Source organism: Aphis gossypii, chromosome 1 (assembly GCF_020184175.1).
Source record: "Aphis gossypii isolate Hap1 chromosome 1, ASM2018417v2, whole genome shotgun sequence".
Taxonomy (NCBI): domain Eukaryota; kingdom Metazoa; phylum Arthropoda; class Insecta; order Hemiptera; family Aphididae; genus Aphis; species Aphis gossypii.
Window position 1 is genome coordinate 10,086,769 of NC_065530.1, and position 18,144 is coordinate 10,104,912.

The following is an 18,144-nucleotide window of genomic DNA, read 5'->3' on the forward strand; positions in this document are numbered from 1 at the left end:
CCATCGTAAATCATAAAATCCCCAATTGAGCAACCCTTTAAAATGCGAATTTTGAAAAATCCTTTCTTAGTGCGCCACTACATTGCTTAAGGAAACTCTGTACAAAATTTAAGGTCACTACACCCAGCGGTTTGGTCTTTACTGATTATTAAAAGTTTTTGGCATTTATTAATTCTATTCTAATAGTAAGCAACATAGGAAAATTGTTTAAATTGTAAGTCAATATTTAATTATTTGAAGAGTGTATTTTTAAATTCGTTTAAACTTAACGTAATTTTAGATTCCGTACAAATACGGTTTATATAATATCTCCGTAATGTAACGGTCCGTTCTATTAATTACCATGATTTTACATGCGTCCCAGAAAAAAAGAAAAGAAAAGAAAAATAAATTTATTTTACAAAAAACTTAACAACTCAAAGAAGTCTTCTTTTAATAAAGATTTATGTTATGCTTAATTCAATTAATTCAATCGCCTAAAGTTAAATACGTATAAAGCTTAACTTGTAACTAATTATTTATCATCGTGTATCTATGTTTTAAATTAAATTTATATATTATAAACAATGCATAGATGCACACAATATTACACACACTATTTTATTTTTTTGTTACGCTATATTTTAATATGCTGGCTTAAATATAAGTTGTCGATTTCCCCAAAATAAAATATTTTGTTTACTTGTAACTAAGAGACTAAATTATATAAAGATTTCACAATTTATATTTGCATTCATATCCTGTTAGACAAAAAATTTCGTCAGTACTATTTTGAACGTTCAACCGTAGACATCTGCAGTATAAAATAAATTTAACTCGTCTATAATATAAAAAATAAAGAATTCATAATTTATATTTGCATTTCACATTTGACGTGTTACTCATATAATTTTGATAGTTAAATTTAAATCGAATATTTAATTCGAGTATCTACTCTTCTTTTGGCATTTATCACTTCTCATCTAACCGTAAGCAATATTGAACAATTGTTTAAATTGTAAGTATACATTTAATTATTTCAAGAGTGTGTTTTTCAAAAATCAACTCGTCTAGTTAAATGGTTTATTACGTTATTCATTTACACAGAAATAATTACTAAAATGTATTATTTAAATTTATACTTTTATAAATTAAATCAAAAATTGTATTTGTTTGAAGGTGCTATTTCAATAGTGCTTGATTTATTCAAAATGAATTTTTTTCAAAAAGTAAAGACATGGTCTTCAGCTTCATATTCGTTTATTCAACGGCTACTAGGAATCCTGTGTTTATTCATTCTGGACAACAAACACATGACGATGATATATATCTCGACCAACGTCTGGCTGCTATACGTGGCACGTCTGATCGCTGGATCTGTGAGTATATCTAACGGGCAACTGTCCTTACCTTAAACGGCAGGAAGACGAAATGTACACTTAATACACGATTTATACACGACTTTTTATTCCAAATGATTGAACATTTTTTCCATATCTACGTCATTCAAAGACTTAATGTGTTTAGGTATAGTAGCATTGATGTTAGCGCCATCGATATTTAATCGTAGTAGTCTGTAGCACTGGAAAATGTATTTGTATTATTGATAATAGTTCCAATAGTTCCATTGAAATAAATTAAAGAGTGTAATGTTGAATATAACTCATGACAATACTATAGATTTAAAATATATACTTGTACACACTCAATGGTGATTACTGTATTTTTTTCGCCATTTGATGCATTTTACTTGAATGCGCCATCTCACTATCTGTATAAAAATTAATAAAACTGTGTAGGTAATGTGATGTAATAATATGTAAAATAGTATTTTTATAATAAATACGCGCAAGCATCAATATTGTATACCCGAAGCGCCGTATTATATTTTTTATTTTTTATTATGTATTTTCGTTTGTCATTTTATAATAAATATTATAATATGATCACAAATAACATTAGCTATCAAACTACTATTTTATATTTTATAAAATCACATACATTGGAAAAGGCAAAATTAATAGTATAAGTATAAAGTTTGGATATCTAACTAAAGGTATATTAACTAATTTACGTCACAGGTCATATTTATTTTTGCGTCGTCTCTACTGGCACAAAGGGCCGGTCGGCGAGAACGTTATCAAATACTACTTGAGGCGTCCCGGGGTTATGAGCTCGCGGAGGTCGAAGCCCTTAAACTTCGTTTCGACGCCATTTTTCCACCGTTGGGCGTGCTGGACTCGCTCATGCCCCGCGAAGTCGCTGTCGCCGTTGCGCCTCGGACAATTGAAGAGCGCATCGGTGCACTCGAGGACGCCGTCCGGTCACTCTCGGCCGAGTTCGAGCAATTCACTTTTAACAACGTGCTAACAAACCAGGCGCCAACAGTTCAATCGCCAACAAATCGCGCGCCGCCAATTCAAGCGCCAACAAATCGCGCTGTCCCCAAGTCGTGGTGTTACTACCACGTTCGGTACGGCAAAGACGCGCATAAGTGCTCAAGCGAGCTGTGTACATTTCTTCCTAAGGCTGGGGTCACACGAGTCGATATCGACTAAAAATATAACATTCAAGAAGTCATATACGGCTGATAAACCAGCAGTTAAAAATTAAAATTAAAAATACTTTTCTATGTTTCCTTTCATTAATATTAAATTTATATGTATATTGTAAAATGTTATAAAAATAAAACAAAACTTATCAAAAAAATATAATTTTTAACTTTTTTTGTTATCTGTGAAAGGTCAAATTTTAAGTTCAAAATTCAAAATAATATACTGTTTCTAAGGTGAAGGAAAAAGAATATTAAGCTTTAAAAAAATTTTTTTTTCAATATTTATCTATTCAAGATTTTCAAGGAAATCGAGAGCATATTGATACATAACCGTTCAAAATCAAACATTTATGAAGTTAAATGTCTGATGTACTGCAACAAACACAACATTTTTCTTCTTGAAAATCTTGAGTGTCTATGATTGTATTATCAGGATAGAAAGAAAATAATATTTATAGAAAAGAAATGAATGAAAAAAAGTTAAAACAAAAAAAAAAAAAATTAAAAATTTTAAATTTAAGTTAACATTTAAGTTAAAAATATTACTTACATAAATTATTGGTTCATTAAATGTAAAATCTAAGACATCTTTATTGAATTCAACTTTATCTATTGTCAAGGCAAATACTTTTGATGATAAACCTGAAGAAAAAAAAAACAGTTATTTTTTAAACTGTAAAACGCATTACTTTATAATTTGATATAAAATATACATGGCATGATAACAACCAATTTTTTTTTTTTGAATTGAATTGAAATGAAAAATTGATTTTTTTGTGTTACACATAAAAGCCCGTTTTTGACACGACGATGAAAAATCCATAGATATGACTTTCAAACCATCAAACTTATCTACATATTTTTTTTTACCTACATTTTTCTTCAAATAACAAATATATTACATAAAAGAACAGGCCTTTGTTATGTACTCATTTTGTGACGATGCAATTTAACATTTTCCAAATTTTTTTTTCACAGAATTGTTCTAAATATCTTCTTCAGTGTCACCAAGATACCTGATTTTCAACATTTTAACTTTAAAGGGGTTTAAATCGGTAATAATAAGTTTAAAATAAGCCAGGTTGCTGCACCAATTATATAAAAAAAAACTAAAATAAATAATAATAAAATAAGTCGGGTTGTTACACTAACTATATAAAAACCACGAGAATGTCACATTATTATATCTTATCCACTGTAGTAAAAAAAATTGATATAACTGATATAACTGAAAGTTTAAGGTTAGAAATTTAAAGCTTACGTACACGTCATCTCGTGGGGTTTGCAATCCACCACAGGACATCGATTGTTTATCTGATAATATACTGCTCGAATAATCATAAGTCTCTCTGGCAATGCCAAGCGGAGCTTACAATCGCCCATAAATCTATAGCGTCTATATTTTTAGCGCACAAATCCAGAATGTTTTTATTATTTTGTTTATTGTAGTCAGAATATAGGGTACCATTGCTAGCAATATCCGGGAAATAAATTGATAAAACGCTACAATCGTTTTTGTTTTTTGAAAATACTTAGAAGTATATAAATTTGTATAAGCCTCTACTATATTAAATGTTAATTCAACATTTTATAATAATTATACAACATTTAATTTTTTAGTGAATAGTGAGGCAATCGCATTTATTGAATCCACTATCGTCCATCTCTATGACAAAAACTCAAATATGCCACTAATTTAATCTAAGAGGACTATATATATGTATATAATAAAGTCATTTAAAAACTAGATATGAAACCTATTTATACTTATATATGAACATTTTGGATGATCAATAGAAATATTATACTCTTATACTATAGCTTCTTTAAGTACACCACTAATTCAATGATATATACTTTATTACGAATAATTTTATGATATAATAACTTATTGTACCTAGTAGGAATTATTATAGGTTAATTATTGTAATTACTGTTATTTTTGTTGTGATCAAAAAAATAAACATTTCAAAGGATTTAAATAAAAAAGAGATGTCAAATGCAGTGCTAATTCAATACCAAATTGAAAATATGAATCAGTAAATATAAATGTAGGTATTTTGTATAGTCAAAGCAGCAATTCGATAGATACAAAATGCTCCAAAGGCCAAAATCGAAGTATTTATTTTAATTTATAAGTAATGAGTAATGTATACCTACATAGTAATGATCCATAAATATACTGTTAATAGTATATATATAAAATCTTTTCATAGGTATCAAAGTTTGATTTTTTGAATTCAAGTTCAACAACATTCATTAAATAACCGGTGAATTTATTAGGTTAGTATAAACTAAACAATAATTTTGTTTTAAATTTATTAAAATAAAATTGTAAATCAAAAATGTCTATTGTAAATTAATAATTATACTAAAATAATAATAATAAATACATAAATTACATTGGCATGTTAATGTCCTAAAAATTATAATAATAATAAAATAATAATAATAATAATAATAATAATACAGAAGAAAAATACGAAAAAAAAGGTAAGTTTTATTAAAGATATCTGAAATTAAAAAAAAATTATTATTATAGCAAATTATTCATTTAAATATATTTTAAAATTACTAATTCGCATGAAATATATGTAACAATAAGACTTATGGAAATTGTGAAATTTAGATTAAAGCAATTGATAATAGTTAGCTAAAAGTGCATAGTAAAATTCAGTTGGATGAAAATTTGATTAATACAGACACCAAGCCCAATTTCATTGATTGCAGAATAGATTTTTTATAAAACTATTAAAAATTAAACTAAAAAGTCAACACAATATTGTATACGAGTGATTCTCAACTTAAGGGAAGAAGGATAATTCCTTTAGTGATTATTTAGGGTTGCCAAAACATTATTTCAGTGTTCAAAAAAAAAATTTTAAATTTGGGGATCAATTTTTTTTAAAAAAAAGGTTGAATGACTGATATTTACATTATTTTATAATATTTATTCATTCAAAACAACTTATATGTAAACTATAAAATTGGTTGATCTTGAGTAACTAAATTTCACAAGTATGTAAGAACATATTTATCTCAATAATGGTTTTGTTACACACACTACACATTTTTATACGATGAGAAACTAACTTTTAGTGTTAAAATAAATTTTAATCCAAAATGGACATCAGGTATAACGTAGTGTATTGTTTGATTGAGATCACCGGATTGGGTATAGATCACGAAGAAGAAAAAATACATTGTCTCAATATACGAGTGTATAAAAAAAAAAAAAACAAATTTGAGTACTTACATAAAGGTAAATTTACATAATTATTAATTTTGGAATAATAATTCTATTTTTTACTTAAACACTATAAGTAAATTCTAAATCTAAAAGTAATAAAATATACAATTTATATTTTAGACATTTCAATATTATACAGAAATTGATGATTTTTATAATACACGGTGTGTTTCAGTTCTGAATGTCGAGCATACCCATTCCTTGTACAACAGTTTTGTTTAAAGGGAAAGCTCAAAATTTATTTTTTAACAAATTAAAGGCACTAAATAGCATAAAATATAGTTTTCTCTTTTAAAAATAGCATAAATTTAGCAGTTTTAAATAACTAGTAAATAAACAACCAAAAATTGCACATTAACGAAAAAAATATTAAACAGAAATAAAATTGGTTAAAAATAAATAAATAATAATTTGAACACATTTTTAACTTCTAATAACTGATATTTGAAAATATTTTTTTTTTTGTACCTTGATATCAAAATAATTTATGTCCAAAAAATAAAAATAGATTGGAAACTAAAATAAAAACATAATATGTAATAAAATTAATGGTTTTTAAATAATAGTTATACTAGAAAATTAAATTTGGGATAAACTAAAATTCAGTTTTAAAAAAATATGAAATAAAAAATTATTATAATTAAATAGATATACCAAATGGTAAGAAAATAAAAATAATTGTTATACAAGGGAGGAAAAATGAAGGGATTTATAATTTGGAAAAAAATACACACATTTATATATACTAAGAATTATTGTATTAGCCTATTTATAACCTGAAGCCAAATAAGTCACCAAGACCCTCATCAGAATCCAGACAGTAGTTGTAGTCATCTTCATTTGGTGGTTCAAGCATCAAGAAAGGTTCGCAAGATATCTCAAATGTATCTTTAGCTAAAAAATACAACAAAAAGTGACTACATATTTTGAAAAAATTATTCAATAAAATAAAAGCAACTAGCTTCATGCAATTTATGAAAGAAGAAAAGAGCTTAAAAATTATAACAATGCTAAGCTAATAACAAACACTTTTTTCATTGTAAATACAAGTATAAATACATTAATACAATTTAACTATTAAAATGAGAACCAAATTTAGTTCTGTAATTTTAATAACAAATATTAAGATGAAATATTGGTTGATGAAAAAAAAGCATTACATAATTATGAGTACATATTACTTATAATTTATGAAATATGTATATTTATATAAATAGTAAATATCCTTATGAACATATTATTAATATGTTAATGTTAAACATTTTAATATAAAGTTAATATTAACATACATAATTATTTATATTTTCATTAGCTGCTTCACTGGACCACAATTTGAATTAAGTAGACACACATTAACATCCATCATTAATTTTAGTCAAGTACAATATTTCATGTTACACACAACACAATGAGTTTATGTGGTGTATGAAGAAGCGCCGATTGTACATTAGGCAAAAGCAGATAACACACCAAGCGACAGCTGAATTCCATGGTGCTACAAGATACACATTACATGCGGCACTCGTAAAATTCAGCGGACGACTGACATGACTGTTTTTCCCAACAGCAGTATACCCGAAGCAATGGCGAATTTTTATTATTTTCGGATATGTGGATGAGCAAAATATAACTACTCAGTACATGGTATAATTTTGCTTCGCAAGTTATAACAAGGTTAAAGTATTATTATAAGATTAAAAAAGCAAAAAGTATATAATACAAGACAAGGTTAGGTAATATAACAAATAAGCAAAAAAAAAAGAAAATAATTTTTTTAGTATTATTAATTAAAAACTTTGTACAACAAAATAATATTTTATTACTTTTTAAGTATCGTTGAGATTATTTTAATTATGTTTATCTATAAGAACATTATTATCAAGTCTAAAATACATCCAAGTAAACAAAAAGTTTGAGATCAGCCCATAAGTTATACACAAAAAAAATGAATATTGACTACAAAAAAAAAATAATAATAATAATAATAATAAATTATATATTATAATTTATAAATAATATGATTCATCTTGCAATATTAGGTAAGTGGTAAAAAGAAATGGAAAAATATTTAAAGGTGGCAATAATATTACTTATATATTGATTTTTAAGTAAAAAGTTTTCTTCATCTTATACAAATTCCAAACATGACATATCTATACACATATATTTACATAATAAACATATGCTTAGAATAAACTGATGAACTATATAGTATATATATATACATATAATAATAGTATTAACATAAGAGTATATACTTATTATTCTACTAAAAGATATTGCCAATATTGCCACCTTTCATTATCTAAAATATTTGATTGACTAGCAATCAATCATTTAAATTAAATGCTACTAACCAATGAGAATATACAACAAATTTTATGACAAGTTCTATTTAATATTTTACATTAAAAAGATATAGGTAAATATTACATGTTTTCAATAAACATTACAAATGAAAAGATAAAGTATTATATATAATATTATTGTAAATTAAATTGTAAATTTTAGTCAATAAAAAAACAAAAACAAAACAAAATTAACTACTGGTAAACCAATAAACATGATCAACTATCATGCATTTAGAATAACATTTCCATCATGCATAATACTGTTATTCATTTAAATAGTTAAGAAAATGGAAACCAAATATAAAAGCTAGTATAGTATTAAGAAGATTAAATATTAGTTTTAATAAAAAAAGTAGAAGAAATTATAAGCGAGCAACAGTAACAGTTTGGAACTTCATGGCCATATCATGCATAAACCAGGATGTGCGTGTAAAACGTAATGTGGTATATGTGTAATAATTTGCATACCGGAACCACTTGTACTGGGTATATACTGCTGATCATCAGACGGCTCTTCCTTGAATTTTCTTATAGTGGTATTCTCTACATTTTCTACAGCTTCTGATTTAATGATATCCATTTTATATTTGTGTGACAAATAAGTTGGTGACTGTTGAATAACTGATAATTTTTGAGGCGATTTTATAACTGTATTGCCAGTAGATGAATTTTTGGCATTCTAAAAAAATTAAAAAATTAATTTCTATGTCCTTTGAAACATTAATTACAACACTTACCTGAGATGAATACGGCCTTAACTGACTTTGAGGTTGGTGTGAGGTTGTATTGGTGTTATACTCAGGACATAAGAACACCTCTATTTCTCCAGTATTACTTTTCATATACATCTTTTGCTATGTAAAAAATAAACATTTTAATATAAAATATATTCACAGAGGTCTATTGAGCAGTAAATGGCAAATTATAAACAAGTATAAAATTTAAAAGTTTGTTTTGTTTTTTTTTTAATTCTATAATTATTACATTAACACCTGCACCGGCTTAACAATTTAATCATAAATATTACTGGTATTTTATGGATTGTTAAACTGAAAACAGTGGATAAAAATATAATATTATTTATTTTTTAATGAAATTTGAAAACTAAGGATAGACAACAAGTCTATTTTTTGACTAATTTACTAGTACAAAGGAATTTTTTTTTTTTTTTGAGATACATTTTTAAAATATATGAAATATGGAGTATACTCAAAACATTATTCACTAAAACTTCTCTGTATATTCAATATTTGTATACTTACATCTCCATCACTGTGATCTTGAGGTACTTGTAATTCAGTTTCTGGAGGGGCTTTAACAACCAAAACAGTCTTTTGTCTGAATGATTCAATAGACCTAATATCTTGATAAGTTACATATCCAAATCTCTTATCTTCTGTCAATTGTTTTATATCTCGTTCTATAAAAAAAAAAATGTTTAATATAAAATATTTAATCATAGGTATATTATACAATGATGAAATAAAATATTTAATTTAAGTAATTTAAGTTTAAAAACTTTGTAAAGACATTGATAAAATAATTCAACTAATTATAAGCAAATAGCTAAATACCTACAGTAATTTATATAAATACATCATAAACTTAATAGGTAATAATAAATATGAATTTAAATACTGTTTTAATTATCGAAATCATACCTGTATTTAAAATCAAATTATCTAATTCTTCTTCTTTGGCTTTCATTTTTTCTAAGTCTTGTTGAACATTATTCTTGTCTGATCCAAATGCATTTCCCCCTCTAAAAAAAGTTGTTTAGTTTATAAATATAACACTAATTAACAATCTACTAGCACATATTTATTATTATTTTTTTTTTGTATAACTCACTTCCATTGAATATTATTTTTGGATTTTTTTTCCAAAATTCCAATACCTTCTAAAACATTGGTTATGTCATATATTCTACGTTTTTGTACATCTAACTTTTCTGATGCTATATTTAAATCAACAACACCATCCGTAGAATTTTCAAGCAAACCAATAAATTTTTTGGTTAATAAACCCAGAGAGGTATCATAACGTGTTGGACGTTCAGAACACTTCTTTCCTGTTACTAAAATAATAAATATTTTACAATTATTACTTATATGAATTAAGTATATAATATTTAAATAGATAAAAATCTACAAATTATTTTTCATACCATTTTGAGCAGGGCTGGGTTCACTACCAGCACTTGAACTTGACCATTTTCTCATTCGCTTAGCTGTCAAAGGTGTAACGTCGTCATATCCATAATTAAGTGACTCTAAATTTAATCTTCGTTTTACACCCTTAAACAAAAGATACTTAAATTAATAATAATACAGGATAAAATTTTAAAATAAATAGGGAAATATGTATAGAATAAAATAAATGTAGGACCAACAATTTACTTCTTTAAATATTTGAATCACTTGTATATTTTACTCATTGTGTGGATACAAAATTTCTTAAGTACAAATAAACTTCATTTCTGTATAAACTTATTAACTTATAAACAATAAAATAATAACTTTATATAGGTATTTAAAATATTAACTGCTTTTTAGTAAAAGAGTTTATATTTTATGTTAGAAAAAAAAGTTTATGTTTATAATAAATATGAGTATTATTTAGAAATAATACTTAGTATAAGTATTGTAGATATGGAAGTTTAATGTTAAGATAATAATATAATTTAGTAAAAAATATAATTTAAATAAAAGTTAGGTAGTTGAATTAACAAATCCATTTAGATTAAATAAAAAAAAAACATTAAAATCAAAATAATAATATTTAAAATTTAAATAATAGTTAATGACTTTAAATAACGATTGTGACATAAGTTATCAATACAATTTAATGAAATTTTACATTAATATAAATATATAATAGACTATCTACTTTCTTGGGATCAATAATAACTAGTAACAAATTAATTATGTTTATAATTATTAAATTTTGAAATTATTTTTAAATAATAAATTGGTTATTAATTTTTTTTTAACTGAAAATTAAAAACACAATAAGTAATTACAGAAGACAATTTGAATTACTAATTATTTATACACAACTAATTAATAATGAGCAATATTGACCATATTTTATACATCTAATATCTTTGTACTTATTGAATATACAAAAATGTGTGTTGGGAAATTCCAAAATTTAAATTATTTAGGTATAGGTAGTTTCCTATTTTTATTCATTAATGTTATTCTGATTTTATTTAGCTTTTTTATTAAATAATGTACCTATCATTTCACTAACATAAAATTAATAACTATTACATTTTTTATGTTCAAAATCTATAACCTATAATTATATTTACTTACTTGTGATTTTGTTAATGGTGATGTAAGAGGATTTGGAATGATTTGATTTTGTGGTGTCATACCATATTCATGATCAAGTAAATGATATGGTGATGGTGTTAAGAAAGTTGTCATACTTGGATCTGTAAAATTTAGATATTATTTGTATTCAAATGATATCATACAAAAAAAAAAAACAATGAAAACTAAAATAAAATTAAGGCGTAAAAATAATATTATTAAATCAAACATTTTTAAAAATCTATTTAAAATTATTGAGTAATTAAGTAGGGTTCTTATAAAATAAATATATACCTATAGGTAGGTATGTCATTATCTAAATATTATAAATATTAGCAATTATTTATAAACACACCAAATACATGATAAATTAAACAAGTAAAATACAATAAGTAATATTAATTAAAGTACCTATTTAACTAGAAATAATTACATTGTTATAACAATTTAACTTTATTTTCATTCAATTTAGATGGTACATGGGTAATAATGGTCACCACATTGGCTATGGTCCTCAGAGAATGTACAGTTGAATGTCTATCGTGACAAGACTTAAAAGCATTAATCGTCAACTTCTAACAGTAGTGAATCCAGAAGTCATCCAAGGGAGGGGAAAGATTTTCAAAAATTGAAATAATGGCTATCAGTGAGTTTTAGCAGAATATAATAAAATACAGCCCAAGGGGGAGGCAATTGCCCCATCAGTTCCCCCTCATATCCACTACTGCTTCTATGTCATTAAATAGCTCTTAAAAGGTTCTCAAAAGAAAAAAAGATGTCCAATTAAATACAGGATTGCCATATTATTGAGCATCATGTCTCCTAGTTCCAACCAGCTTTTTGTCCCATTTTCAATATATAATCCCATTTTAATACTGTTATTTCCATATTATTATACATGCAGGATGTAGGTACATAAAAGGAAATCCTATATACACTAAATATGCAATACAATTTATTTATTTACTATTTTGTATCGAGTTTTTGAACTAAAGTTTATAGTTACAAAAAATATTTTTTGTAGAAGTAACAAACGACAAGTGATGACCTTAAGTTGCCAACAATAAGCACGAGACATGTTCTTTATACCTATATTGATAAACCCTATCAATAAACATGAATCTCTAAAATGCCTATCATTAAAATTCATTAAACAACTTAAGAGGATTTTTTTTTTTAACTTGAATACATGATAGACAATAAAAACATTTAAAATTAAAAGAGATGATAAATTTTGATAGATAATCTAAATTGATTGGAACCTTAATAAATCTATCAATGCTTTAAAAATAAAATTTATAATTTTAAATAACCAACTACTACTATTAACTTAATTAATACCTATACTATTATGAATAAATAGTTTATATATTACATACTACATAGAACATAGGTATAAAATATTAAAATAAGTACCTATCAAATGATATGATTTAAAACTATAATTAGGTAGTTCTAGATTTTATATAATGACTAGGTTAATAGAAGTACTTACTTAGTCAATTACCAACAAGTAATAAAAAAATAATATTAATATGAGCTTAAAAAACTACACACCTAATTTAATTATTGCTGTATTTGGAGTAGATGATCCATCCTCATCCAGATTCAACATCCTGCATGCCTTCGACATTTTGTACAATAAATTGATTTCAAAAACTGTTAAACCTAAAAATATATAAAACATTTTGCTATAAAAATATTAATTATTTTTTAAATTTTTACAATATAATATAGGTCCTAAACATAAAATTCTATGCTATAACTTGATAAATTCTTAGTTATTCAAGGATTCTAGGGGAAAAGCTTAATAGTTTAAGGATGGAAAATTATACTATGGAAAAAATGAATTTATGTAATTGATTCCTTAATCTTTAAGCGACATCTTCAGTAGACTAATTACATTTAGTACCTACATAATATATTTAAATATTTGAGGGGAACTAATGATAATATGGTTTCCTTTCATAATGAGAAGGGGTTACAAAAAATATATATATATTTATCAAGTTATAGGTTTCTGCCTACCTATCTACTTAATTTTTATAAATGTATAATAATAAATAAATTTATTTTATAAAATATAAAATAAGTAGGTACCTAACTAATTAAAATAAGTGAAGAAAATAACACTACTTATTTACCTATAAAAATATTACAAAAAGGAAATGGAATAATCAACAGGATTAGATGCATTTAAGATGTGTTTAAACCTAAAGTCATAATCCTGAATATGATTTAGGCTATATAATATTTAGTAGATATGTGAAAAACAATCAATAATTTTCAATTTCATTTAGATTAACATTACATTCAATTAAAACAAAAAAAATTACATACCTAATTGTACATTATAAGAACACAATTAATACTGAAATTAAATACAATACATTTTTCCCAGAAATAATATATCAAGTAAAGATAACCTATTATATTTCTAATTTAACTAAAAACAGTGAATGAACACCTAATAAAATATCCAAACGTTCAAATGAAAACCCCAATACATTTAATTGAGAACCCTACAAATGGAAAGAATAAGAGATAGTTAGACACTTTGATAAATATACATTATTAGAGTACTTAGACTACTTAGAAAATAGATAGGTATTGACTAATGTATTTTAAGGTAAATATCCTATATACATTTAGGTAACTAGGTTCCTACTTCCTACAGTGACTGTACTTAAATGTTGGTATTAAAGAAATTGTAGTATTAGAGAATAGTATTATAGGCATAAAATACTTAACAAATACCTAATAAAATATTATCTGTCATATATGTAGATACTCCCATAAACTGTTAACATTTATATTTACCAATAAAAAATTAATTAATTTTATAATTCAAAAATTATAAAAGCACCTATTTTGTCCCTAGTTATCTTTTTTTAATATGCATGAGATAGATATCTACCAATTGACTACTTATTTCATATGGTACAAGAATATATTTAATGTTTAAAAAGTTTTTAATCAATAGGTACAACCATTGACAACATTTTGGTGATCAAACTTTGATTTTAAACAGTTTAAATCATAATATATTCAAAAATACAATGAATAAATACTTATTACTTTTGAATGATTATTTTAGATAAATAATTATGTTTAACGTTACTATGAAGTTAAATATAGTAAACTAGTCAGTCTCAGCAATCTAATATACCTAAAATAAACTAAAGCACAAAAAAATATTGAATTCATCAAATCAAATTTAAACAAAAATAAAATATAGGTAGATAGGTACATGAACTTTTAAACCTAACTAAATACTAAAATATTAGTTAGTAAAAAACTACCTAATAAACTATATTTTTATTTTTGTCATTATTTACAAGAATAAAAGGTGAACGGATTACTCTGTGTCTCAGGATTATCACTCGGGTGATACTTGAGACAGTTCTACTGTCGAAATTCAAAAAATAATATTATTTAAATAGGTAGGGTTATAGAAGACAACTCTAACAAACTCGTCGACAATCCAGTGGAAGAGTTGAAAGTGAAAAGTTTGTATACGAAATCTATTAGAGGGAGATCGATCAAGTGATTTCCTGACAAAAAAAAAAAAAAAAAAAAAATACGCTGGCATTGTTGAATTATCGGTGGACAACATTAGTGGTCGGATAATAACGAAAACATTACCGACTCGACGGATGAGGCGTCCAGTCTTCAGCGGATCCGAACACTATCGCTGGCCTAGGGGTGCTTTGAAGCAGAGCAGCGACACGGACTACAGTCGGATCGCGTGGAGACTGACGTCCGCGGCGGACGACGAGCACATCTTGTTTGACGAACGGAGTTGTGTGACGACGAGGCGGTGCGATTTGAAAAGTCCCGGAAACAAAGGGGATGAAGAGCCAGAGACGCTGTAACAGCGGCGCGGAGATACGCGGATATAGAGGTTATGTTTTGGCTGGCGCGCGCGCGACCGTACCAACGCACGAAACGCCGCGAACCGCCTGGCGCGCGCGACGGACCGACGGACGGGAGGGGCGGTGGAACTTTGATCGGGAAAACTCGAAAAACCGACAATGGGACGCTGCCCCGAGCGAGTTTTCGAAACGGCGGTACAACGTCCGGTGGACGGTGGACGGTGGGTAGGGGGGGGGGGGTGAAGCGACGGACGCGGTCCAGATGCCGGAGGCGCGGTATCCGTTGCGCGGGAGTCTGTGGTCACACGGCCGAAACAGACTTAACAATAATAATAATAATAATATGATAAACACGCTTACCCCGGGAAAACCGTCGTCGTCGTCGTCGTCGACGACAACACAAAACGCCGGTCAATGGTCAGCCGTGTCGTTGACGGTACGGCAGCGATCGAGTCCCATGTCGTCGTCGGAGGAGGAGGAGGAGGAGGAACGGGGATATTGTGGGACGGCGTCGGTGGCGGGCACACGGCTTGCGACTTGTAAACGGCCGAAGCGCGAATGTCCAGTCGGCAATAAACAAGAAACAACACTGAACGAACCGAACAACACTCACTCACACGTACACGACAACGCACTCACACACATGCACACACGCGCGCGCGATGATTATGTGGCGGCGGCGACGGCGGCGGCTACGACGACGGCGGCGGACGATACGTTACGCTGCGGCATTGGAAAAGTCGTATCGGTGCCGCGAACGCACCGGGGCGACGACGGTCCTGTAGAGTTATTTCACGTTCCCTCGGGATGACGACTTGCTCCTGGTGGACACCGTTTTTTTTTTCCCTCGGCGTAACGTCGCGGCGGAGCCTTTGTTTACGCGGACCGACTGTGCTGGCGGCGCGTGGCGGGGAGGGTCGCGCGCGGCGGGGAACCGAAGCGGTCCGTGTGAGCGGCGCCGGCGGTGGCGGGGTGCGGCCAATCGGCTGGCTGCTGCCGTGTGCCGTTGCCGTCGCCCGACCAATGGCGCGCGGGCCGCGCGGCGGCAATCGGCGTTCAAACCGTTTCCCGCTCATCGGGAACAGCTGTTGGGCCCGACCCCGGAACTCCGCCGCGTCCACCGGCATTCCCCACCAACCGGACGGTGACCGCCGCCGCTGCGGGAAGCGCGCCAAAAATCGGATTCCTCCGCGTGCTGCTGCAACACAACACACGGACGCGCGCGCGCGCATGCGCCCCCGTCGCGTTGTTTACCATAGTAATGTTACGACGTTATGTATATGTATATACCTATACCCAACACTCGGAAAAGTTCGAAATATATATATATATATGTGTGGCGTGTCGCGTGTACACCGTGTTTCCTCGTGTTCGTGTGTAATACGTACTTTTTGTACTGTTTTTCACCGAAGTTTGTTGTCTGTTTATACCTACATACACATTATAATATGGTACTTGGTGAACTGTGCTGGATAAAATATGTGCACATCGACACCGTCGGTCACTTTTTGAAGTCTATGTGTTGGGAATCCGTTTTTTGTTTTTTTAGCGTGTCGTTGATACTCATAATGTATTTTTGTATTCATTTGACACGCACACGCAGCTCAATCGATTTTGGTTGTACCTACCCATCGTTTTATATTACAATTCCATGTCTGCAGTGAGTCGACCAGTTCCAAAAAAAAAGTAATATGACAAAAAAAAAATATCGCATGGTTTGACGAACACCACATCTAAACGATTACGTTTTTAATTAAGACATCGATTAGGAAAAAGTACGTTGTCGTATACAACTTATATGATAATATATATGACCCCCACCCCACTAGTCAAGAGGGATGAAAGTACTATACGATTACACGATATAGATTTAGGTTCTTGCGAGTGTTTACCTATATACCTAACTCTTACTTCTTAAAGAATCGGAACTCTATTAAGGTTTAAATACCGTGCTACAGCAATTTGCCACCAACCCCACTAAAGTCAATTTAAATTTATCACAATAGCCATTTGAAGTCAAATGCTTATAAATTAAAAAAAAAAAACTGAAGATATAAGCTAGATATCTAAACTACTATTATTACCTACTCAGATAAATATTTAATATTTATCATCTCAATAGTCAATTTCTGTAAGCTAAGATGTCCAATGCTTATAGGATCTTAGACACTTATTGTCATTTGTCAATACGACTTTTATTCCTATATTTTATTTATTATGTAGAACATTACAAAATAATTTAAAAAAACCAAATAATAGGCTTGAATTTAGTGCTTTAGGTACTGCTATAACATTATCATAGAACTTAGCAACAAGAAATTTATAAAAATTGTGCTCGATACGTTTAAAATTTAATACATTATTATAGACGATAAACAAAATTAATGATATGCTGACATAAAATAGTATAAATTATAATACCTCTTTAACTTTGTACAACATAAATAAACACTTATATATAATTTGATAGTTATATATTGTTCTTTCAATTTTTTTAAAATAATATTTTAAAAGAATTATTAAACATACGCACCTATGCTCATATTCTCATAAGACGTATATAAGAATGATCTCTGAAACTTGTATAGAAAAATAGAATCGTGAAAGATAATTGATAAATATAACAACATTGTCAACACTGCAACACTCAATACAGTATAGTTGATAAAAACTACATAATATTTAAATATATATATAAATAATAAATATACACAACTTAAATAAGCAATCACAGTATAAAATTTGACATGATTTTGAATAAATTAAATTAAGACAAGTGTATCGGTGTACGATGTATTGAGCAGTCATGCATTCC

The 18,144-nt window shown here is 28.4% G+C and overlaps 1 protein-coding gene and 2 long non-coding RNA genes across 6 annotated transcripts; 1 reads left to right on the forward strand and 2 right to left on the reverse strand.

Moving 5' to 3' along the window:
- The first annotated feature begins 191 nt into the window (after positions 1-191).
- On the forward strand, positions 192-2,209 carry LOC126549422 (uncharacterized). The gene is made up of 3 exons (XR_007603532.1): positions 192-997; positions 1,159-1,358; positions 2,061-2,209. It is a non-coding gene; the product is annotated as an uncharacterized LOC126549422 (long non-coding RNA).
- Positions 1,048-4,380, reverse strand: LOC126549420 (uncharacterized). 3 transcript variants are annotated; one of them, XR_007603530.1, is made up of 4 exons: positions 3,263-4,380; positions 3,084-3,175; positions 1,685-1,750; positions 1,048-1,561 (listed from the first exon to the last, which is right to left on the reverse strand). It is a non-coding gene; the product is annotated as an uncharacterized LOC126549420 (long non-coding RNA). The 3 variants fall into 3 exon arrangements; XR_007603529.1 differs by having other exon boundaries at positions 1,675-1,750; XR_007603528.1 differs by having other exon boundaries at positions 1,048-1,750; positions 3,263-4,379.
- A 1,078-nt stretch (positions 4,381-5,458) lies between these two features.
- Positions 5,459-16,229, reverse strand: LOC114128200 (transcription factor E2F6-like). 2 transcript variants are annotated; one of them, XM_050198536.1, is made up of 10 exons: positions 15,690-16,229; positions 13,012-13,122; positions 11,455-11,576; positions 10,302-10,431; positions 9,986-10,211; positions 9,796-9,896; positions 9,397-9,554; positions 8,872-8,988; positions 8,603-8,813; positions 5,459-6,677 (listed from the first exon to the last, which is right to left on the reverse strand). In XM_050198536.1, exons 2-10 carry the CDS (start codon positions 13,085-13,087, stop codon positions 6,553-6,555), a joined length of 1,266 nt encoding a protein of 421 aa, XP_050054493.1. In that variant the 5' UTR covers positions 13,088-13,122; positions 15,690-16,229; the 3' UTR covers positions 5,459-6,552. The 2 variants fall into 2 exon arrangements, with proteins under 2 accessions (XP_050054493.1, XP_050054494.1); XM_050198537.1 differs by lacking the exon at positions 15,690-16,229 and adding an exon at positions 15,100-15,541.
- Positions 16,230-18,144: the final 1,915 nt, after the last annotated feature.